Source organism: Oncorhynchus tshawytscha, linkage group LG16, assembly GCF_018296145.1.
Source record: "Oncorhynchus tshawytscha isolate Ot180627B linkage group LG16, Otsh_v2.0, whole genome shotgun sequence".
NCBI classification, from domain to species: Eukaryota; Metazoa; Chordata; class Actinopteri; order Salmoniformes; family Salmonidae; genus Oncorhynchus; species Oncorhynchus tshawytscha.
Window position 1 is genome coordinate 31318908 of NC_056444.1, and position 24122 is coordinate 31343029.

At 45.1% G+C, this 24122-nt stretch overlaps 1 protein-coding gene across 4 annotated transcripts in view; it reads left to right on the forward strand.

Moving 5' to 3' along the window:
- Nucleotides 1–24122, forward strand: part of LOC112215584 (partitioning defective 3 homolog) — a 595003-nt gene that overhangs the window by 326466 nt on the left and 244415 nt on the right. For all 4 annotated transcript variants that reach the window (XM_042299093.1, XM_042299095.1, XM_042299094.1 and 1 more), the window contains one exon: nt 23783–23971. In XM_042299093.1, coding sequence (XP_042155027.1) covers nt 23783–23971 — 189 coding nt within the window. The remainder of the gene's footprint in view (nt 1–23782; nt 23972–24122) is intronic.

The window sequence follows — 24122 nt, forward strand, 5'->3', positions numbered from 1 at the left end:
TCACCAACAACCTATCATGGTCCAAACACACCAAGTCGTGAAGAGGGCACGACAACACCTTTTCTCCCTCAGGAGAATGAAAAGATTTGTCATGGGTCCTGAGATCCTCAAAACGTTCTACAGCTGCACCATCGAGAGCGTGATTGCATCACCACCTGGTACGGGAACTGCTCGGCATCCGACTGTAAGGCGATACAGAAGGTAGTGCATACGGCCCAGTACGTCCCTGGGGCCAAGCTTCCTGACATCCAGGACCTATACAGTAGGAGATGTCAGAGGAAGGCCCAAGAAATTGTCAAAGACTCTAGTCGTCCAAGTCATTGACTGTTCTCTCTACTACCGCACGGCAAGCGGTACCGGAGCGGCACGTCTAGGTCCAAATGGCTCCTTAACAGCTTCTACCCTCAAGCCATAAGATTGCTGCATAATTAATCAAAAGGCCACCCGAACTATTTACATTGACCCCCCCCCCCCTCCTTTGTTTTTACACTGCTGCTACACACTATTTATTACCTATACATAGTTACTTTACCCCTATCTACATGTACAAATTACCACTGCACTTTGACTCGGTACCGGTACCCCTTGTATATAGCCTTGTTATTGTTATTTTATTGTGTTATTTTATGATTTAAAAACTTTTTCTAGTACATTGTTTCATAACTCTATTTCTTCAACTGCATTGTTGGTTAAGGGCTTGTCAGTAAGAATTTCACGGTAAGGTCTACCTGTTGTATTCGGAGCATGAGATCAAAATTAAATGTGATTAGATTTTTATTTAAACCTAAAACCAAAAAACAGGGACGTTGGTTACTCCTTCTCTTCTCTTCACTCCTCAACCATTACTTTATTAAGAATCCCATCATAGAGACACAATACTTCTCTTCCCCCTCCCTCCCTCTTTCTCTTGCTTTCTCTTTGTCTCTCTATCCCTTTCTCCCGAGAACTTGCCTAAGTGTGTGTGTGTGTGTAGTGTAGATGAAAGAGTGCAAACTAGCACACAGCTGCTTCATTACTCTCCTTTTCACATTAGCGTTAAGGTGCTATGCCACACACACACACCCACACAGAGAGAGAGAGACTGGCGCTTTCATGGATCTCAATAATCCATACAAGTATGTTCATAAAAATCTGATTAAGAGGACAGGGCTCCACCGCTGACAGTTACTGCAAATAAAGTATAGTGGAGAGAGGAGAGGAACTGGGATTTGCCTCAGTCACACACACACACTAGAGTAGTGGTAGGGTGTGTGTGTGTGTGTGGGTGTGTGTGTGTGTGTGTGTGTGTGTGTGTGTGTGTGTGTGTGCCATGTGTGTGTGTGTGTGTGTGTGTGTGTGTGTGTGTGTACAGGGTGAGGTGTGTGTGTGTGTGTGTGTGTGTGTGTGTGTGTGTGTCACCATAAACACATCATCCAGGCCCCCATCCACTACAGTGCAGTTCTAAATCATAGCGCGAGTAACATGGTACATTACTTTAGGCATACTGCTGTCAGAGAGGAGAGCGAGAGAGGACATTTCCCACACACACAGGATACAGCCATATAAATCAACATGCAGAGAGGATCAGGTTTGTCTTGTTGATATTTGCTTTGTGATGTTTAATGTCAGTGGTGAATCAGGCACCACATCTCTTTATTGGTAGATTGTTGGGAGGCGTCGTGTGTTTTATAGGAATTAATTGACCGTGCCTTATGTTTGCTATGAAGCTATTTTAATGACAGAATGTAAGGTTTAATGACGCTTCCATCAAAACGGTGTTCTCACAACAGGTCAGAAAAGATAAACGGCGATTGTTGAGAAGTTGAACAGGGTTGTCTGTTCCCTTTGTTCTACAGGCAGCCTAGTGGTCAGAGCGTTGGACCAGTAACAGAAAGGTTGCAAGATGGAATCCCCGAGCTGGCAAGATTAAATCTGTTGTTCTGCAGGCAGCCTAGTGGTCAGAGCGTTGGACTAGTAACAGAAAGGTTGCAAGATGGAATCCCCGAGCTGGCAAGATAAAATCTGTTGTTCTGCAGGCAGCCTAGTGGTCAGAGCGTTGGACTAGTAACAGAAAGGTTGCAAGATGGAATCCCCGAGCTGGCAAGATAAAATCTGTTCTTCTGCAGGCAGCCTAGTGGTCAGAGCGTTGGACTAGTAACAGAAAGGTTGCAAGATGGAATCCCCGAGCTGGCAAGATAAAATCTGTTGTTCTGCAGGCAGCCTAGTGGTCAGAGCGTTGGACTAGTAACAGAAAGGTTGCAAGATGGAATCCCCGAGCTGGCAAGATTAAATCTGTCTTCTGCAGGCAGCCTAGTGGTCAGAGCGTTGGACTAGTAACAGAAAGGTTGCAAGATGGAATCCCCGAGCTGGCAAGATAAAATCTGTTGTTCTGCAGGCAGCCTAGTGGTCAGAGCGTTGGACTAGTAACAGAAAGGTTGCAAGATGGAATCCCCGAGCTGGCAAGATTAAATCTGTCGTTCTGCAGGCAGCCTAGTGGTCAGAGCGTTGGACTAGTAACAGAAAGGTTGCAAGATGGAATCCCCGAGCTGGCAAGATAAAATCTGTTGTTCTGCAGGCAGCCTAGTGGTCAGAGCGTTGGACTAGTAACAGAAAGGTTGCAAGATGGAATCCCCGAGCTGGCAAGATAAAATCTGTTCTTCTGCCCCTGAACAAGGCAGTTAACCCACTGTTCATAGGCCGTCATGGAAAATAAGAATTTGTTCTTAACTGACTTGTCTAGTTAAATCAAGGTAAAATAAATCAAATACAATTGCATTGCCTTTGCTGTCGTGCTCCCTCTCTCTCTCTCTGTCTCGCTCTCGCTCTTTCTCACTCTTGCTCTCGCTCCATGACTTGGGGGCAGCGACAGACATTTTGAAAGAGCAGCGAGCGGATGCGGTAGAGCAGATGGACTGACTTATTGATAGGGCCGTCATCGCTAGCTTTTACCCATCGCTGTCCAACCCCGACGGGAGCAGAGGAAAAGGAGCTCTGACGCCTCAGCCCATCCTTGCCCAACCCCTCGCCCTTCACAGAACAGAAAAGAAGAAGGAGAATAGATGTCTATGAACTGAGGCTTGACTGAACTGTAAAGATGTTGAGGAAATAAGGGCTTTAGATCAATGGCTGCTATACCCACTACCGAAGAATTAGAGCTTGGGGGGTGAGGAGGATAATAACAGATGATGTGAGCTCCAGAGGGATTGCCCCTGGTGGGGGGAGGTTAACACAAAGGCCCTTCCTGGCCCCAGACGGCCTCATCAGTGGCGTGGCAGGGGAGGATGTGAGGAGTGACGGCAGTCAAATTCCACGTGACTGCTTAGTCACAGTAATTAGGCTTCTCCAAGCTGCTGATGGTCATTAGTAGCCTACCAAACTTGCTAACTGCCTGGTACTTGGCACTCTATTGTCCCTCTAATCTCTCTGACATCAATGCAAATGTAATCGAAAATCTAATCAAACACTTCATGAGAGGCTATGAGCTCATGTTGCGCAACATTTCTATAGGCTATGCAATTGCATGAGAAGACAGAGTGATTTCCTCTATTAAAAAGAGGAGGATCTCATCAGCTTTCTATAGGCTAGGCCTACTATATTTATTTCTCAACTGTCCTAGTTTTAAGCACATTGCTTCTCTATACAACAGGAGTATAGTCTACCTGGTTGGCATGAAAATGAACCACAGGAAAAACGTCCTCCATTTGCAATATACAGTGCATTTGGAAAGTATTCAGACCCCTTGACTTTTTCCACATTTTGTTATGTTAGACTTTTTCTGAAATTGATTAAATCATTTTTTCATTCATCCGTCTACACACAATACCCCGTAATGACAAAGCAAAAACAGATTTTTTTTTCAAATGTACAAATGTATATATATTTTTTTTTACTGAAATATTACATTTACATAAGTATTCTCAGACCCTTTAATCAGTACTTTCAAATCAAATCAAATCAAATTTTATTTGTCACATACACATGGTTAGCAGATGTTAATGCGAGTGTAGCGAAATGCTTGTGCTTCTAGTTCCGACAATGCAGTAATAACGAGCAAGTAATCTAACTAACAATTCCAAAAAAAAAACTGTCTTATACACAGTGTAAGGGGATAAAGAATATGTACATAAGGATATATGAATGAGTGATGGTACAGAGCAGCATAGGCAAGATACAGTAGATGATATCGAGTACAGTATATACATATGAGATAAGTATGTAAACCAAGTGGCATAGTTAAAGTGGCTAGTGATACATGTATTACATAAGGATGCAGTCGATGATATAGAGTACAGTATCAACGTATGCATATGAGATGAACAATGTAGGGTAAGTAACATTATATAAGGTAGCATTGTTTAAAGTGGCTAGTGATATATTTACATCATTTCCCATCAATTCCCATGATTAAAGTGGCTGGAGTAGAGTCAGTGTCATTGACAGTGTGTTGGCAGTAGCCACTCAATGTTAGTGGTGGCTGTTTAACAGTCTGATGGCCTTGAGATAGAAGCTGTTTTTCAGTCTCTCGGTCCCAGCTTTGATGCACCTGTACTGACCTCGCCTTCTGGATGACAGCGGGGTGAACAGGCAGTGGCTCGGGTGGTTGATGTCCTTGATGATCTTTATGGCCTTCCTGTAGCATCGGGTGGTGTAGGTGTCCTGGAGGGCAGGTAGTTTGCCCCTGGTGATGCGTTGTGCAGACCTCACTACCCTCTGGAGAGCCTTACGGTTGAGGGCGGTGCAGTTGCCATACCAGGCGGTGATACAGCCCGCCAGGATGCTCTCGATTGTGCATCTGTAGAAGTTTGTGAGTGCTTTTGGTGACAAGCCGAATTTCTTCAGCCTCCTGAGGTTGAAGAGGCGCTGCTGCGCCTTCCTCACGATGCTGTCTGTGTGAGTGGACCAATTCAGTTTGTCTGTGATGTGTATGCCGAGGAACTTAAAACTTGCTACCCTCTCCACTACTGTTCCATCGATGTGGATGGGGGTGTTCCCTCTGCTGTTTCCTGAAGTCCACAATCATCTCCTTAGTTTTGTTGACGTTGAGTGTGAGGTTATTTTCCTGACACCACACTCCGAGGGCCCTCACCTCCTCCCTGTAGGCCGTCTCGTCGTTGTTGGTAATCAAGCCTACCACTGTTGTGTCGTCCGCAAACTTGATGATTGAGTTGGAGGCGTGCATGGCCACGCAGTCGTGGGTGAACAGGGAGTACAGGAGGGGGCTCAGAACGCACCCTTGTGGGGCCCCAGTGTTGAGGATCAGCGGGGAGGAGATGTTGTTGCCTACCCTCACCACCTGGGGCGGCCCGTCAGGAAGTCCAGTACCCAGTTGCACAGGGCGGGGTCGAGACCCAGGGTCTCGAGCTTGATGACGAGCTTGGAGGGTACTATGGTGTTGAATGCCGAGCTGTAGTCGATGAACAGCATTCTCACATAGGTATTCCTCTTGTCCAGATGGGTTAGGGCAGTGTGCAGTGTGGTTGAGATTGCATCGTCTGTGGACCTATTTGGGCGGTAAGCAAATTGGAGTGGGTCAAGGGTGTCAGGTAGGGTGGAGGTGATATGGTCCTTGACTAGTCTCTCAAAGCACTTCATGATGACGGATGTGAGTGCTACGGGCGGTAGTCGTTTAGCTCAGTTACCTTAGCTTTCTTGGGAACAGGAACAATGGTGGCCCTCTTGAAGCATGTGGGAACAGCAGACTGGTATAGGGATTGGTTGAATATGTCCGTAAACACACCGGCCAGCTGGTCTGCGCATGCTCTGAGGGCGCGGCTGGGGATGCCGTCTGGGCCTGCAGCCTTGCGAGGGTTAACACGTTTAAATGTCTTACTCACTTCGGCTGCAGTGAAGGAGAGACCGCATGATTCCGTTGCAGGCCGTGTCAGTGGCACTGTATTGTCCTCAAAGCGGGCAAAAAGTTATTTAGTCTGCCTGGGAGCAAGACATCCTGGTCCGAGACTGGGCTGGGTTTCTTCCTGTAGTCCGTGATTGACTGTAGACCCTGCCACATGCCTCTTGTGTCTGAGCCGTTGAATTGAGATTCTACTTTGTCTCTGTACTGGCGCTTAGCTTGTTTGATAGCCTTGCGGAGGGAATAGCTGCACTGTTTGTATTCAGTCATGTTACCAGACACCTTGCCCTGATTAAAAGCAGTGGTTCGTGCCTTCAGTTTCACACGAATGCTGCCATCAATCCACGGTTTCTGGTTAGGGAATGTTTTAATCGTTGCTATGGGAACGACATCTTCAACGCACGTTCTAATGAACTCGCACACCGTATCAGCGTATTCGTCAATGTTGTTGTCTGACGCAATACGAAACATCTCCCAGTCCACGTGATGGAAGCAGTCTTGGAGTGTGGAGTCAGCTTGGTCGGACCAGCGTTGGACAGACCTCAGCGTGGGAGCTTCTTGTTTTAGTTTCTGTCTGTAGGCAGGGATCAACAAAATGGAGTCGTGGTCAGCTTTTCCGAAAGGGGGCGGGGCAGGGCCTTATATGCGTCGCGGAAGTTAGAGTAACAATGATCCAGGGTCTTTCCACCCCTGGTTGCGCAATCAATATGCTGATAAAATTTAGGGAGTCTTGTTTTCAGATTAGCCTTGTTAAAATCCCCAGCTACAATGAATGCAGCCTCCGGATAAATCGTTTCCAGTTTGCAGAGAGTTAAATAAAGTTCGTTCAGAGCCATCGATGTGTCTGCTTGGGGGATATATACGGCTGTGATTATAATCGAAGAGAATTCTCTTGGTAGATAATGCGGTCTACATTTGATTGTGAGGAATTCTAAATCAGGTGAACAGAAGGATTTGAGTTCCTGTATGTTTCCTTCATCACACCATGTCACGTTGGCCATAAGGCATACGCCCCCGCCCGTCTTCTTACCAGAGAGATGTTTGTTTCTGTCGGCGCGATGCGTGGAGAAACCCGCTGGCTGCACCGCTTCGGATTGCGTCTCTCCAGTTAGCCATGTTTCCGTGAAGCAGAGAACGTTACAGTCTCTGATGTCCCTCTGGAATGCTACCCTTGCTCGGATTTCATCAACCTTGTTGTCAAGAGACTGGACATTGGCAAGAAGAATGCTGGGGAGTGGTGCACGATGTGCCCGTCTCCGGAGTCTGACCAGAAGACCGCTTCGTTTCCCTCTTTTTCTGAGTCGTTTTTTTTTTTTTGGTCGCTGCATGTGATCCACTCGGTTACACTGGTTGTAAGGCAGAACTCAGGATCCGCATCGCGAAAAACATATTCTTGGTCGTACTGATGGTGAGTTGACGCTGATCTTATATTCAGTAGTTCTTGTCGGCTGTATGTAAAGAAACCTAAGATGACCTGGGGTACTAGTGTAAGAAATAACACGTAAAAAAACAAAAAACTGCATAGTTTCCTAGGAACGCGAAGCGAGGCGGCCATCTCTGTCGGCGCCGGAAGTACTGTTTATCTTTGTTTATCTGCCTTTGGTAACGATTACAGCCTTGAGTTTTCTTGGGTATGACGCTACAAGCTTGGTACACCTTATTTGGGGAGTTTCTCCCGTTCTCTCCAGATCCTCTCAAGCTCTGTCAGGTTAGATGGGGAGCGTCCCTACACAGCTATATTCAGATCTCTCCAGAGATGTTCAATTGGGTTCAAGTTCGGGCTCTGGCTGGGCCACACAAGGATATTCAGATTTGTCCTGAAGCCACTCCTGCATTGTCTTGGCTGGGTGCTTAGGGTCATTATCCTGTTGGAAGGTGAACCTTTGCCCCAGAGATCCTGAGTGATCTGGAGCAGGCTTTCATCAATGATCTCTTTGTACTTTGCTCTGTTCATCTGTCCCTCTATCCTGACTAGTCTCTCAGTCCCTGCCACTGAAAAACATCCCTACAGCATGATGTTGCCACCATCATGCTTCACCGTAGCGATGGTGCCAGGTATCCTCCAGATGTGACGCTTGGCATTCAGGCCAAAGAGTTCAAACCTTGGTTTTACCAGACCAGAGAATCTTGTTTCTCACTTCTGTATTGAGTGAGTCACTGGTATTTCCTGCTTTAGTTTTTGCTTGTAAGCAGGAATCAGGAGGATATAATTATGGTCAGATTTTCCAAATGAAGGGGGCGAGGGAGAGCTTTGTATGCGTCTCTATGTGTGGAGTAAAAGTAGTTTTTTTTTTCTCTGCTTGCACATGTGACGTGCTGGTAAAAATGAGGTAAAACGGATTTAAGTTTACTTGCATCTCCCCGGCCACTAGGAGCGTCACTTCTGGATGAGCATTTTCTTGTTTGCTTATGGCCTTATACAGCTCGATGAGTGTTGTCTTAGTACCAGCATTGGTTTGTGGTGGTAAATAGACAGCTACGAAAAATATAGACGAAAACTCTCTTGGTAGATAGTGTGGTCTACAGCTTATCATGTGGTACTCTATCTCAGGCGAGCAATACCTCTACTACCTTAATATTAGACATTACGCACCAGCTGTTTTTGACAAATAGACACACACCCCCACCCCTCGTCAAACTAGACATAGCTGTTCTGTCCTGCTGATGCATGGAAAACCCAGCCAACTGAACATTATCCTTGTCATCGTTCAGCCACAACTCAGTGAAACACAAGATATTATAGTTTTTAATGTCCCGTCAATAGGATAGTCTCAAGCGGAGATTATCCAGTTTATTTTACCCACTCGCCAACGAATTCTCACAAGGCCCCACGATCTCCGCCCCCTGTATTTGCGTTTTCATACGAATGACGGGGATTTGGGCCTGGTCTAGAAGAAGCAGTATATATTTTGTGTCGGACACATTAAACATTTGTCCTGTTCAAGGTGAGTAATTGCTGTTCTGATATCTAGAAGCTCATTTTACTTATTGTATTCAGCCCAAGGGCACAACAACCACTGGCCGCAAAATGCATGGATATTTTAGGGGGCATTATGGCCACACAAAGGGGATGCTGCCGGGAAATTTGAGGCATTATCAAGTGCTTTTCAAATTATGAATAAGAGACTGATGAAGTGTGTACAGCCTGCGCAGAAAAAACTAAGCAGAACTCATGCCTTTCATGCCACTTTCTTTTTTCAAGTCATCATTAGATTCACATTATGCAGCCTTAAGAATGTATTGCAAATGTAAACATATAGTCTAATGTTTGTATCACAACTAAAGTTGCATAAATAACTCTAAATTAAACATATAGGAGGACTTGTTTTTTTGTTAACCCCTCAACACAGAAAACCCACATGTGCGTACTCCCTCATTGTTTAGAGAAAATATCCTTTCCATTTTATTCAGCTGTGTTTAATTGGATTCTTCAAACTATAAAATAATGCCACAGAATTTTAAGCCAATCTTGTCTGCTAAATAAACTAGTGTATTGAGGATTATTGACTGACAGTGAGTGAGACATGGAGGTTAGAAACTTGGTGAGAGAGAGAGGCAGGCAGGCAGTCAGTCATTGAAAAGCAATCGCCATGGAAATAACAAAAGAACACAAGAGAATCCTAGGAGACCCAACCTGTACTTGATGAAACCTTACCTCTGCACTTCACAGTGCTAAGAAGCTACCCAGGGCATAGTCCCCAGTCAACACAGACACACACACACACACACATCTAGTCCCCAGTCCTCCCTTCTACCTCTCTGAATAATTCATTTCTGCAGACGCAATTACTCGCTACACTAATACCAGGAACGATAGGAGCGGCTGCGTACGGCGGTGTGAGAACATTAAAACAGCACAGCACTCACACGCAATTCCGACATGCAAACACAGAGGCCAACCACAGGACCCCGTCCCTCCCCCCGCCACAGCACCAACACGCCGTTGTCTGGTTTATTTATCGTCACATTTATCTACCCACCGTGCACCGTGGCTGTGTGTGCTTACAGCCGAGAGCGACATGTCGGCACCCGGACGCCGCAGGCCAAGATTGCATTTCACCTTCCACTCCTGTGATGAATAAGTAAATGTCACGCCTCAGTACCCACGCCGGCAGGCTACTGCTGTGCATACCAGGCCTTAAACACAGAGGCAGCCCTGATGATGTCATGAGAAGAAATGTATTCACCTGTTGAGTTGGTTTAGGTTTTAAGCTGTGGTCTGCTGTGCTTATTACTATTGCTTTAAAGTGGTTGCCCACTTTGTTGTCCCGAGTATAGCTGTGTGTGTGTGTGGTTGCCCACTTTGTTGTCCCAGTATAGCTGTGTGTGTGTGGTTGCCCACTTTGTTGTCCCGAGTATAGCTGTGTGTGTGTGCCTGCCCACTTTGTTGTCCCGAGTATAGCTGTGTGTGTGTGTGTGGTTGCCCACTTTGTTGTCCCGAGTATAGCTGTGTGTGTGTGTGTGCCCACTTTGTTGTCCCGAGTATAGCTGTGTGTGTGTGTGTGTGTGCCCACTTTGTTGTCCCAGTATAGCTGTGTGTGTGTGTGCCCACTTTGTTGTCCCAGTATAGCTGTGTGTGTGTGTGTGTGCCCACTTTGTTGTCCTGAGTAAAATTGTGTGTGTGTGTTTGCACACTTTGTAGTCCTGAGTAAAGCTGTGTGTGTGTTTGCGTGTGAATGCCTGCGTGCGTTATTTCCATTTGTGTTCCCACGTCACGTCCATTAATTTCAACCCTCGCACCCCCTCACTAATAGCTCCGTCCAACCCCCATACTGTATGTTAGCTCTACTATTCTGGTCAGCGTTATTTCCATTCTCTCTAGAACACAGACTCCAGAGATTTGGTAAGTGAGCCCCTTGCCTAGAAATAGAATCTATTATTCTATTTATAGGACCCCAATATCCCCCTACTACTAGAATCAGGCTTGGACACTCTGACTCTCTTCCAATATCTATACTAGCTTACTTAGCATGAAGCAATGTAATGTGTTGGTCATGCATTCTAAGTAGTATGCAAGTACAGACATTTAACCCTAGCCCTCATTTAAATAGGCTTTGATAGGCTCGATTACAGCCATATTCTCTAACAGCCGCATCATAAACCATGCTTCATATTTATATCATGAACATAACACACAGCCAATTAACCCTAAATGCATGCTTATACCGTCAGTCCCTATAGAACTATAGATTGTGCATCCCAAATGGCACCATGTTCCCTTTACCATACTCTACTTTTGACCAGAGCCCATCATAAGAAGTGAACTAAATAGGGAATAGGGTGCCATTTGGGACACGTCACGTTTTCACATGAAGAACAAATGGGCGTTAAAGGAACATAATGATTAGATGATTCTCCATGGTGACTGTTATGTTCTGTAGTTCTGGATCACACCAGTGTAATTAAGCAGTACATTAAAACCCATCTTATGATCGTATCACAGTTGTCACTGATCCATTAGGAGCCATGTCTGCCAAGCAATGAGATTCTTAATTGTGCAATTAATTACAGTCCTTCTGAATGATGTGACAGTGGGATTGATGGTTCGTTCCCAGAGAGAGAGAGAGAGAGAGAGAGAGAGAGAGAGAGAGAGAGAGAGAGAGAGAGAGAGAGAGAGAGAGAGAGTTTTTCTTCTGCTAGTCCCTATCAAAGGGATCCCCACAGTGTTTTCTACCACTAAACTCAAATACAAACTGTAATGGCTGCAATCACAGTTGCCCCATAACCCTAACCCTTTAAATGGGTATTGAGTAAAAGGCTGCTGGGTTGGTTCCCTGATATGTCTCTGTAACCATTGTTTTTCTTTCCCAAACCACACCAATGAACCTTTATTGAACAGTTTCCAATGGGTCCAATTATCCTCCGCAGATGATATCTCTTGGTTTTCCCCAATCACCCCACAATCTACACAAAAGAATTGATCAAACAAAACGAGATATGTCCTTGTGCTTGTTTGAAGTGTCTGCGTGGTACAGTGTTGTTGTGAATGGGCTCCTATACATATTCAAATCAAGTCAGCCTTCCAACCATGTTGCTAAATAATGAGTGTTTTAATTTGTCTCTGGATGAGAGATGAGACACTTAAGGTGTTGACTCTGTGGTCTGGGCTCCTTCCCTTTTTCTAACAGGGAATAAACTAACACATTCACAGAGTTCTCGGTCAAAAAAACCCCCCCCAGCTGTACAGGTATCATTTCTCATCATCATGCAGTAATGAGAGTAATGTTACATGTATCCTGGAAGTGATCAACCCCTGGCTTAACTTCTGAGAACTTTTTCCCCCCAGTACAAGTGAAAAGATTAGTCACAAACACAGAAAAAGAAAAGCATTTGAAGGAAGTGGTGCAGAACGACATAGGAACTGACAACCCTCAATTTGATCAGAAGTGCAGCCATTACTCTCTATTGTAAGTTGTGTTGACCTTCTCAAAGTATAGAGCTGTCTCTCTCTCTCTCTCTCTCTCTATGACTTGTACAGTAGTCGGGGGGGGTAATGGTAGCAATTCCATTGCCACTATTTCAGTGCTATCATTTAAGAATCAGAGGAACACAGAAAGGATTTGGGTCATTTGGGGTTCTCTCTCTGTTTCTCCCCCCTCTCGTTAACTATCTATCCCCCTTTCTTTTACTCACTTCAATTTCATTTAATGTTAAGGAGCTTTATTGGCATAATAAACAAAAGTTAAATAAACAATACAACATTTACAGTAAACATTAATTTGTTAATTAAAGTTCCAAAATAATTCATATTATGTATATACACAGTGTTGTAATGATGTGCAAATAGTTAAAGTACAAAAGGGAAAATAAGTAAACATAAATATGGATTGTATTTACAATGGTGTTTGTTCTTCACTGGTTGGGCTTCTCTTGTGGCAACAGGTCACAAATCGTGCTGCTGTGATGGCACACAGTGGTATTTCACCCAGTAGACATGGGAGTTTATCAAAATTGGATTTGTTTTCAAATTCTTTGTGGGTCTATGTAATCTGAGGGAAATATGTGTCTCTAATATGGTCATACATTTGGCAGGAGGTTAGGAAGTGCAGCTCAATTTCCACCTAATTGTGTGGGCAGTGTGCACATAGTCTTCTCTTGAGAGCCAGGTCTGCCTTCGGCGGCCTTTCTCAATAGCAAGGCCATGCTCACTGAGTCTGTACATAGTCAAAGATTTCCTTAATTTTGGGTCAGTCACAGTGGTCAGGTATTCTGCCACTGTGTACTCTCTGTTTAGGGCCAAATAGCATTCTAGTTTGTAAATTCTTTCCAATGTGTCAATGTGTTGTTTCTCATGATTTGGTTGGGTCTAATGGTGTTGCAGTCCTAGGGCTCTGTGGGGTCTGTTTGTGTTTGTGAACAGAGCCCCAGGACCAGCTTGCTTAGGGGGCTCTTCTCCAGGTTAATTTGTCTGTAGGCGATGGCTTAGTTAAAGAAGGTTAGGGAATCGCTTCCTTTTAGGTGGTTGTAGAATTTAACGTCTCTTTTCAGATTTGTTTTATTATTAGTGGGTATCGGCCTAATGTTCTACGTTGTACACAGAGGAAATGGGTTTGTCCCATTTTGTGAATTCTTGGTTGGCGAGCGGACACCAGACCTCACAACCATAAAGGGCAATGGGTTCTATAACTGATTCAAGTATTTTATGTTATTTTTGATGGCATAGAAGGCCCTTCTTGCCTTGTCTCTCAGATCGTTCACAGCTTCGTGGAAGTTGCCTTTGGTGCTGATGTTTAAGCTGAGGTATGAATAGTTTGTGTGCTCTAGGGCAACGGTGTCTAGATGGAATTTGTGTTTCTGGTCCTGGCAACTGGACATTTTTTTTGTCTTACTGAGATTTACTGTCAGGACCCAGGTCTGACAATCTGTGCAAAAGATCTAGGTGATGCTGTAGACCCTCCTTGGTTGTAGACAGAAGCACCAGAACATCAGCAAACTGTAGACATTTGACTTCAGATTGTAGAAGGGTGAGGCCGAGTGCTGCAGACTGTTCTAATGCCGTCGCCAATTCACTGATATATATGTTGAAGAGGGTGGGGCTTAAGCTGCATCCCTGTCTCATCACCCGGTCCTGTGGAAAGAAAGAGAAGTGTGTGTTTTTTTGCCAATTTTACCCCCACACTTGTTTGTGAACATGGTTTTTAGAATGTCGTATGTTTTTCCTACAACACTACTTTCCATCAATTTGTATTGCAGACCCTCATGCCAAATTGAGTCTAAAGCTTTTTTGAAATCAACAAAGCATTAGAAGACTTTGCGGAGATCCATTTCTCTGTTGCTCCTGTGTGAGGTGCTGGGGCTACAGTTGAGGGTGATGTCCTTCAGGGTCCTGGCAGAAATTGGGATTGCTTTCTTGTAGAGGTGGACCTGGTCGTAAAGGCTCTTCAAGTCCAGGGTGGAGTGGTGGGCCAGGTATACATTTAGGTTTTGAGGCGCAGTCTCACGAAATGCTTCATTCACCCGCTGTATGGTGGCAGGGTGAAAGTATTTTTCTGGTAGCAGAGTGGAGATAACCACTTGTGCGTTTTGGAGAAAGTGGAAGAAGCTTTTTAAATCACACCCTTGAGTGCTGTTGCCACCCTTTCCTGCTGGGCCCTCTGGTTGTTTGTGCCTGTGTGAATTATGATGTGGCTGGGGATCCTAGTCTATCCCCTGACAACAGCTCCAGGTCATGCCTAGTGTTTGGGCACCAGAGTTTAGCCACTTTGTGTTTTTGAAAAAGTTCATCCTCTTGAATGTATTTGCCATTTGATTCAATGAGGAACACAATTTCTGGATTTTGTGTGTCCTCAGTGGATGTGGGGGAAGTCTGTTGGGTTGGTGGGTCCTGTGTTGTCTGTCCCATTGTGGTGTTGAGGTTGTGGTCCGAGGTCTGAGGTGGGCTGTTCTGCTGGCTTGTCTGGGAGAGTGTCCTGCTCTCTGTCACACCTCAGCTTTCTGACCTCAACTTAAATAGACACACATGACACTGAAGGACATCTCCCCTGAGTCCGTAGAGCAGCCAGCTCTCCTAGACAGCTCTCCCAGACAGCCGTCCATCTCCACCTTCTGCCGGCCGGGTCTTGTTGGGGGGGGGGTTGTTGTTGTTGTGCTGGTCTGTTTTGTGGGTTTGTTCTGTCTAGATTGAGTGGGCTCTCTGAACTCCACCATGTCTCTCTCCAGCTCTGTGAATTTATCCCTCTCAATGATGGAGGAGCAGTGCAGTTGTGGGACCTGGGTGTGTTCGTTACTGGTGGGGTGAATATCCTCGTCTGCAGGACAGTTTGAAGAGGTGTGATCAGACTCACTGAGGATGGGGGAGTTGTCACAGAGACAGAGCTTTTCCTGCTCTGCTCTCTCTTTGATCCTGTAAAAGTCCTGCTGGAACTGCATCAGGAGGACCTGTACCATGACTGTCCCAGACTTGTACACGTTGACAGAGATTGTTTCAATTTCCTCAATGTCTAGTATTCTAGTTTTCACCTTGGGCTCTCCTGACATTTTTGGGCTCACATCTGACTTCACACTTCACACCACCAGATCTGTTCTGTCCTAGCAGCTTGGTAGCTTCGTATACTTATTTACTTAGCTTTATATAACACAATTACCTAGAGATTGTTGTTTTTTACTTTTTGGTTTCAGAAGTAGTTTCAGACTGAATATTACTCACTCAGTTTTGTGTTGGATGGTATTTCCAGGTTCTGCTGTGATTCTTCTTCAGGTTTTGGTTTGTTAGAAGTTTTTTCTTGAAAGTCCTTGGTAGTAATAGTCCATTCAGTTAATTTGGACCAAAATCAAGGTTTTAGGTCTGGAATTTGGATTTGGATTGAAAGTTTTAATGTTGAGGTTATTATCCTTGTGAAAAAATTGAAGTTTATCTACATTTATCCAACTCTAATTCTATCTCCTCTACCCTCTCTTTAAGTCTCTCCCCCTCTCTTTAGTCTTTCTCCCCTCTCCTTAACTCTTTCCCCCTCTCTTTAAGTCCTTCTCCCCCTCTCTTTAATTCTCTCCCACTCTATTTTAGTCTCTCCCTCTCTCTTTAACTCTCTCTCCCTCTCTCTTTAACTCTCTCTCTCTCTGCCCCTCTCTTTAACTCTCTCTCTCCCCCTCTCTTTAAGTCTCTCTCCCCCTCTCTTTAAGTCTCTCTCCCCCTCTCTTTAAGTCTCTCTCCCTCTCTATTTAAGTCTCTCTCCTCTCTCCCTCTCTCTTTAACTCTCTCTCTGCCCCTCTCTTTAACTCTCTCTCTCTGCCCCTCTCTTTAAGTCTCTCTGCCCCTCTCTTTAAGTCTCTCTCCCCTCTCTTTAAGTCTCTCTCCCCCTCTCTTTAAGTCTCTCTCCCCCTCTCTTTAAGTCTCTCTCCCCCTCTCTTTAAGTCTCTCTCCCTCTCTCTTTAAGTCTCTCTCCCCTGTCCTTAACTCTCTCCCTCTCTCTTTAACTCTCTCTCTGCCCCTCTCTTTAACTCTCTCTCTGCCCCTCTCTTTAACTCTCTCTCTGCCCCTCTCTTTAAGTCTCTCCCCCTCTCCTTAACTCTCTCCCTCTCTCTTTGTCTCTCTCTGCCCCTCTCTTTAAGTGTCTCTCCCCCTCTCCTTAACTCTCTCCCTCTCTCTTTGTCTCTCTCTGCCCCTCTCTTTAAGTGTCTCTCCCCTCTATTTTAGTCTCTCCCCCTCTCTTTAAGTCCCTCTCCCTCTCCCCCTCTTTAAGTCTCACTCCCTCTCTCTTTAAGTCTCTCTCCCTCTCTCTTTGTCTCTCTCTGCCCCTCTCTTTAAGTGTCTCTCCCCTCTCCTTAACTCTCTCCCTCTCTCTTTGTCTCTCTCTGCCCCTCTCTTTCAAGTGTCTCTCCCCCTCTATTTTAGTCTCCCCCCTTTAAGTCTCACTCCCTCTCTCTTTAAGTCTCTCTCCCGCTCTCTTTAAGTCTCTCTTCCGCTCTGTTTAACTGTCTCTCTCCCGCTCTCTCTCCCCCTCTCCTCAACTATCCCCCTCCTCAACTGTCTTTCTCCCTCTCCTTAACTATCTTTCCGTCTCTCTAGAACTCTCTCTATCCTACTTTCTTCAACTCTCTCTCTCCACTTCTCCTTAACCCCCCCTCTCTCACCCTCTCTCCCTCTCTCTAGAAATCTCTCATTCCTGCTTTTTCCCCCAACTCTGAAGAAAAACCTGTGCCATCGATCAGTGTGAGCTCCGTGGATTCACTCCAGTGTTTTACTATAGCACTAAGCCTTCCTCTCCTGCTGGGATTGAACATGGCCATTCTCCTTTAATGGAGATTTAACTGATATTGTGTGCTTGAAGCAGTACAAAATGGTCCCATGTCATTTTCTCCTCGTAAATGTTCTCACCAGCTAGATGAGTTTCTGCCTCATTGTTTACTAGGGCTTTTAGACTGTTGGTTTTTTGTATTGCAATCACAGGGCCAAGTTGGGTTCAGAGTCACACACTCACGCACTTAAACCTAAAGTGTGCCAGAAGACAATGCCACTCCGTTAACAACTTTCAAACTGTTTCGGAGCGCACCACCTGTTTTCATTTAGAGCTTCTCAACAGCTGTTACCTATAATTAGGCCTCTGCCGTTATAATGCCAGAGGAGGGGTGGTGGTGCGTGGGGGCATGGTGGTATTGTACAACTGGCTGATAAACAAAGTCATTTAGGGCAACCTATGAGGACCGAGGACACACTCCACCTCCCGAAGGAAGGGTCCAACCCGGTACCCACCCAGCCTGTCCGAAGGAGCAGTAACACACACCCAGCCTGTCCGAAGGAGCAGTAACACACACCCAGCCGGTTGAAGTGTGACATCGGACATACCGAGTGCTTTTACACTCACCATTAGGTAGAGAGAGCTGTATAGTAGAGTTGTGTTTATAGCCTGTACAGCAGATGTTTAATGCAGGGCTTAATTAAGATGTACCCCAGCCTGTGAATGGAACTGAAAGACTAATGTTTTCATTGTTTGTCACAGACCCATTCTATATGGGGAAATACCATCATCCAACCCACTCCATTGAAATAGTGGGCAGCATTGAGTGAATTAGAGCACGACCCAGAAACTCCAGTATGTCTGTCGCTCAGATTGAGCTATGCTGCTGTTACACCCTTAGTGCTGTTTGTTGTAAAACTATGCAGACATTCACACGTCCCACCTCGCCATTTGTTATACAACTATACTAGACAGACATGTTGATTGAGCTTCCTTCCACCACTTTACCATCCCAATCCCATTTCATTAAAACTGGCTTAATTCATTCAACATGGTCCATACATTAAGCCTGGTGCAATAATATCCCTATAGGTCAAGCATGTTTACTTCTAATCCTGGTGCCCCCCCCAGGGTCTCAAGCTACCCATGCCCTCATTAGTCTAGGTGACTAAATCCATTCTTCTTTGTGTGGGGTGTGCCCCAACCAGCACACTGGGGTGCGTTCCAAGTAGCACCCTATTCCCTACATACTGCTCTATGTTTGACCAGAGGGAACAGGATGCCGTTCTCTAGTTCTGTGTTTGTTTTAGGTCTTATTGCACCTGAATAGTCCTGATCCGCATTAAGCCAAAGGTGTTTGATAGTCACCCATTATCAGCAGTCTGTCGTCGAGTAGAGAAAGAAACAGAGCAAAGGGGAATTTGTGTTACAATACTACTTATCATGCATGGGTCCTCTTTGCAATTACATCCTTGACTGATTTCTTTTTAGGCTTTGAAATTCATTTTCAATGACCTTTATGTCACCAAATTTGGTCGTGTGTGTAGAAAAGTTTCCAGGGCTGCTCATTGTTTCAAGCGGTGATGTGCTGAAAAGCCTTTGAGGTGTGTGAAAGGGGGAGAGGAGAATGTTTCTTCATTCACTTTTCTCTTTCTTTGGTTCTCTATTTCGCTCTCCTTTTCTGCGCTCTTTCTCTCACCAAACACACACGTACACATTCTAACCTTAACCATAAACCCCATAGAAATAGCATTTGTGGGGACTAAAAACCCCACAACACACCCTGTTAGCAAGTGACAAACAGCAAGGTAGAACAACCCCCCACTTTGTGTGCAGGGGGCTCTGGTACGGTGGACTGCTCTGTTTCCACTCTGATCCCTCCTATGTTCCCTCCTCTTTCTCTCCTCAGACGATATCATTTACCTCTCCTCTAGAACAATGGGACTTAATGAATGCACGCCACCCATGCTGACTATTCATTATTAATAAAGGACCCACAGCACATAATGGGCTGCGGCTGGGTCAATCGTTTATAGAGGAATGGATGGCAGCCACGCAGGTTGTTCTTCCTGTGTGAAGGAATGGCTGTGTCTAGGACTAGACTGGTGCACAAGGACCCAGTGTAGCGACTTGACTACTAGTGTTTAGAAGCAGTGGACTCTACTGAAATACATATGACATAGAATACCTGCGCCGTATGTTAGTGTTACCTATTGGTGTAATAGTAATCGGTGATACACCACAAGAGATGCTGTATTGACTTCACAGCTTAGCTTTGAACTAACCTGACACCTTGGGACCTATTCAAGCGTTATGTTGACTTATTCAACTGCTCTTACACCAGTGCAGTTACCCTGTGTTTTATTCAGGAACATCCAGAGATCTCTTTTGATGGATTAGAGCACTTTTTGTTGAGCTGTGTTCCCTTCACTCACATCAGGGTGGAGCTGCTGTCAGCTGGCTTGAAAAACTCAGTTGTCTGCCAGCGCTTGTTCCTAGCTGATGTAAATGTTACAATGCTTCTCTCTCTCATTCACTTACTCAGCCTTCCCTTCCCGGAATACAGATTGTGTGCGAGCGAGGATGATTATTGCATTGTCATTTTGCAGAGGACACAAAAAGTGGTCCTCTAGCCAATTATGACCGCTTTAATTTATGGCATCTAATATATTAAACAGCTGAGCTAAAAGCCTCTCTGGGGACATAACAGTAATTTAGCATTTTTTAAAATAAAAACTCTTCATTAATAATAAAGACGTAGTTTGACGAATGTTGGCAATTTATCCAACTAGTTCTGAGTGTTTTTGAAAGCATAGTATTTTTTATTTATTGTTGCCATGGTCACGTTGTCAACAAGGACACATAATTGATCGTAGCATAAAGAGTTGAGTTAAAGTCTCGGGGCTTGTCAGAGCACAGCTGATTCAGATTGGCCCCGTGATGACAGATGATAGAAAACTCTAAACTAAAGGTTAATGGCTGGGTTACTGTTTGTTTGAATCAAACTAAAGCCTTGGCTGCATTCTGTATAACTTTGAATAAGGCCTATGAGATCATGTTATACTGAACCATTATTAGCTGGGGGGTTTGAGCCCTGAATGCTGATTGGCTGACAGTCGTGGTATATCAGACCGTATACCACGGGTATGACAAAACATGTACTTTTACTGCTCTAATTATGTTGGTATACATTTTATAATAGCAATAAGGTACCTCGGGGGTTTGTGGTACAGTATATGTCCGGAACTCTGGCAGTCTCTATGGGGGTGCCACAGGGTTCAATTCTCGGGCCGACTCTTTTCTCTGTATATATCAATGATGTCGCTCTTGCTGCTGGTGTTTCTCTGATCCACCTCTACGCAGACGACACCATTCACAACTGACCCTTCTTTGGACACTATGTTAACAAACCTCCAAACGCGCTTCAGTGCCATACAACACTCCTTCTGTAGCCTCCAACTGCTCTTAAATGATAGTGAAACTAAATGCATGCTCTTCAACCGATTGCTGCCCGCACCCGCCCGCCCGACTAGCATCACTACTTTGGACGGTTCTGACTTAGAATATGTGGACAACTACAAATACCTAGGTGTCTGGTAAGACTGTAAACTCTCCTTCCAGACTCACATTACCAATCTAAAATTAAATCTAGAATCGGCTTCCTATTTCGCAATAAAGCCTCCTTCACTCATGCTACCAAACATACCCTCATAAAACTGACTATCCTACCGATACTTGACTTTGGTGACGTCATTTACAAAATAGCCTCCAGCACTCTACTCAGAAAATTGGATGTAGTCTATCACGTGCCCTCCGTTTTGTCACCAAAGCCCCATATATTACCCACCACTGCGACCTGTATGCTCTCGTTGGCTGGCCCTCGCTACATATCCATCGCCAAACCCACTGGCTCCAGGTCATCTATAAGTCTTTGCTAGGTAAAGCCCCGCCTTATCTCAGCTCACTGGTCACCATAGTAACACCCACCCGTAGCACGCGCTGCAGCAGATATATTTCACGGGTCATCCCCAAAGCCAACACCTCGTTTGGCCGCCTTTCCTTCCAGTTCTCTGCTGCCAATGACTGGAATTAATTGCAAAAATCACTGAAACCGGAGACCTATATCTCCCTCACTAACCATAAGCATCAGCTGTCAGAGCAGTTTACCGATCACTGCACCTGTTCATAGACATCTGTAAATAGCCCACCCAACTACCTCATCCCCATATTGTTATTTCTTTTGGTCTTTTGCACCCCAGTATCTCTACTTGCACATCATCATCTGCACATCTCTCACTCCAATGTTAATGCTAAATTGTAATTATTTAACCACTATGGCCTATTTATTGCCTGATCTCCCTAATGTGTGTGGTGGCAACCAGGTGAGGAGTACAAAGACAAGTGTGTCTTGCCTACAGTCAAGCATGGTGGTGGGAGTGTCATGGTCTGGGGCTGCATGAGTGCTGCCGGCAGTTCATTGAGGGAACCATGAATGCCAACATCTACTGTGACATACTGAAGCAGAGCATGATCCCCTCCCTTCGGAGACTGGGCCGCAGGGCAGTATTCCAACATGATAACGACCCCAAACACACCTCCAAGACGACCACTGCCTTGCTAAAGAAACTGAGGGTAAAGGTGATGGACTGGCAAAGCATGTCTCAAAAGTGTCATTTCTTCAGTATTGTCACATGAAAAGATATACTCAAATATTTACAAAAATGTGAGGGGTGTACTCACTTTTGTGATATTCTGTTTTCCCAAGGCCAAGGGCTGTATCCAGGCACTCCGTGTTGCGTTGTGCATAAGAACATGCCTTATCTGTCGTATATTGGCCATATACCACACCCCCTCTTGCCTTATTGCTTAATTATACTGTCACATGCGGTAGAGTAAAGTAGTCGAGGACAAATAACTACTTTCTGCTGGTAGTGAGGAAGGATACTTCTCTCTCTCTCTACCTGACCTGTTCCCACTCCCTATCACCTTGCTGTAGGCTATGAATAGTGATTTCCTGACATGGTCCTCCAGTGGTGGTGTGTAATGGAAGGGTTGTGTGTTGAAATGCACTGTGATTAGAAGGATTCAGGGGCCTGTATTTACTTTGGGTCCAGTCATCCAGTTCATGGTCCAGAGGGGTTAGGGGGCACAGCTGAGGAATGACTGGGGAATAGGGGTCTCTAACACACACACACACACACACACACACACACACACACACACACACACACACACACACACGCACAGGATGATTGGGGAATAGGGGCTCTCTTGCACACACACACACACACATACACACACACACACAGGATGACTGGGGAATACGGTGTCAGGCCACGCTAGGTGTTGAAAAAAGCTTCATGCACCTGAATGCACCACTGCATCCTAATAACTCAGCCGCTGAAAACCTGCTTTGCTCTCACTCAGCAGCTGTGAAGGGCAGACACCTGGCTTTTCTCTGTGTGTGTGTGTGTGTGTGTGTGTGTGTGTGTGTGTGTGTGTGTGTGTGTGTGTGTGTGTGTGTGTGTGTGTTTGTGTGTTTGCGTGTGTGTGTGTGTGTGTGTGTGTTTGCGTGTGTGCAGAGCAATACTTTCATCAGTAGTGTTATAGGGGTCTTGGAGCATGGGTCCCAGGGTTGATTGCTCCTGTTGTTTGCATTATTTCCCATAATAGACCAGCCATGGCTATATCTGCAAGACACACATGCGTACACACACACACTCACACACGACAGCACATGATGAAGGCTTCATATCCCTCACAGATCACACTTTTCATCATTCATTCAATAACACCCCTCAAATGTATTCACAGTATTGAACAAAGAAATGTCATAGCAGTACTCCATGCCTCTTTGTTTTATCATTTGCCAAACTTTTATTGGTTTTAAATTAAATGCTTTTTTCATCTTCAGAGCGATACTAGTGGCTGCAGATTCCTCTGCACACGCTAGTGGTTAGTATGCATGAGCGGTCCTGATATTAGGTGAAATCGTTTTCATATTCAAGACAAGGTCTCTTCCTGTCCGTCACAACGAACCATATTCTGTCATGCACAGAGAAATATCATTACTGTCTTTTTTGATGTCGCAGGTGTTTTCCCTCCGACCTCTCGTTCCCCTTCACTCCCGTTCACTTATCTGTCTGAAAGAAAGGAAGAAAAGAAATAGCAATTTGTAATGACCTTAGTTAGCAAAAGCCTTTGATTTTTACGCCTGTCCTTTTAAAATTCTCCTTCCATAAACATTCGTAGAGAAGGGAGAATAAATTGGGTTTTGACACCCGTTTTGGTCGAACCGTTTTGTCTTCCAGTCAGTGGGTTTTAAACAGGTTTCACCCCCAAAGCAGTGTGAACACACTGAGACTAAACGCAAATTTGAATCTCTCCTTTCTTTGAAAATGAACTCTTAACAAAACATCCCACAGAACATCAGATCACATAATGTATAGGTTGGACCTCAAACGCCTGACGAGATCATCTTCTAAAGATGCACGGTGTGGACGTCAAAGGGAAAACGCTGTTGTTTGAGCGTACAATTGATACCTGGTGTTTTCAAAGTAGCTTTGATCCTGGTTCTCACACAGAGAGAGCTTATGACTGTGACAGCGAATTAGCGTCCATCTCCTAGACAGTAAGGAAAAATTGCAATGACAGCCACAATAAGATATGACACACACTCATCTCATCTCGCCCTCTTTTTTTCTTCTCATCTCTCTCTCTCTCTCTCTCCATATTGTTTCTTCTCTACCTATCCACCACCCTCCCCCTCTCCTTATAGAAGTCAGAAGAAGAGGACCTGGTGTTGACCCCAGATGGTACCAGGGAGTTCCTGACCTTTGAGATCCCTCTGAGTGACTCGGGGTCGGCAGGTCTGGGGGTCAGCGTCAAGGGAAACCGCTCCAAGGAAAACCACGCCGACTTGGGCATCTTTGTCAAGTCCATCATCAACGGAGGGGCCGCCTGCAAGGTGAGGATCACACATCCTTGTGTTCCATGGTTGACACATATACATGATAAATAAACCCTAATAAATGACCATTCAAATGTTTACTTTTGAGTTATTTAGCAGACACTCTTATCCAGAGCAACTTTCAATGAGCAATTAGGGTTAAGTGCCT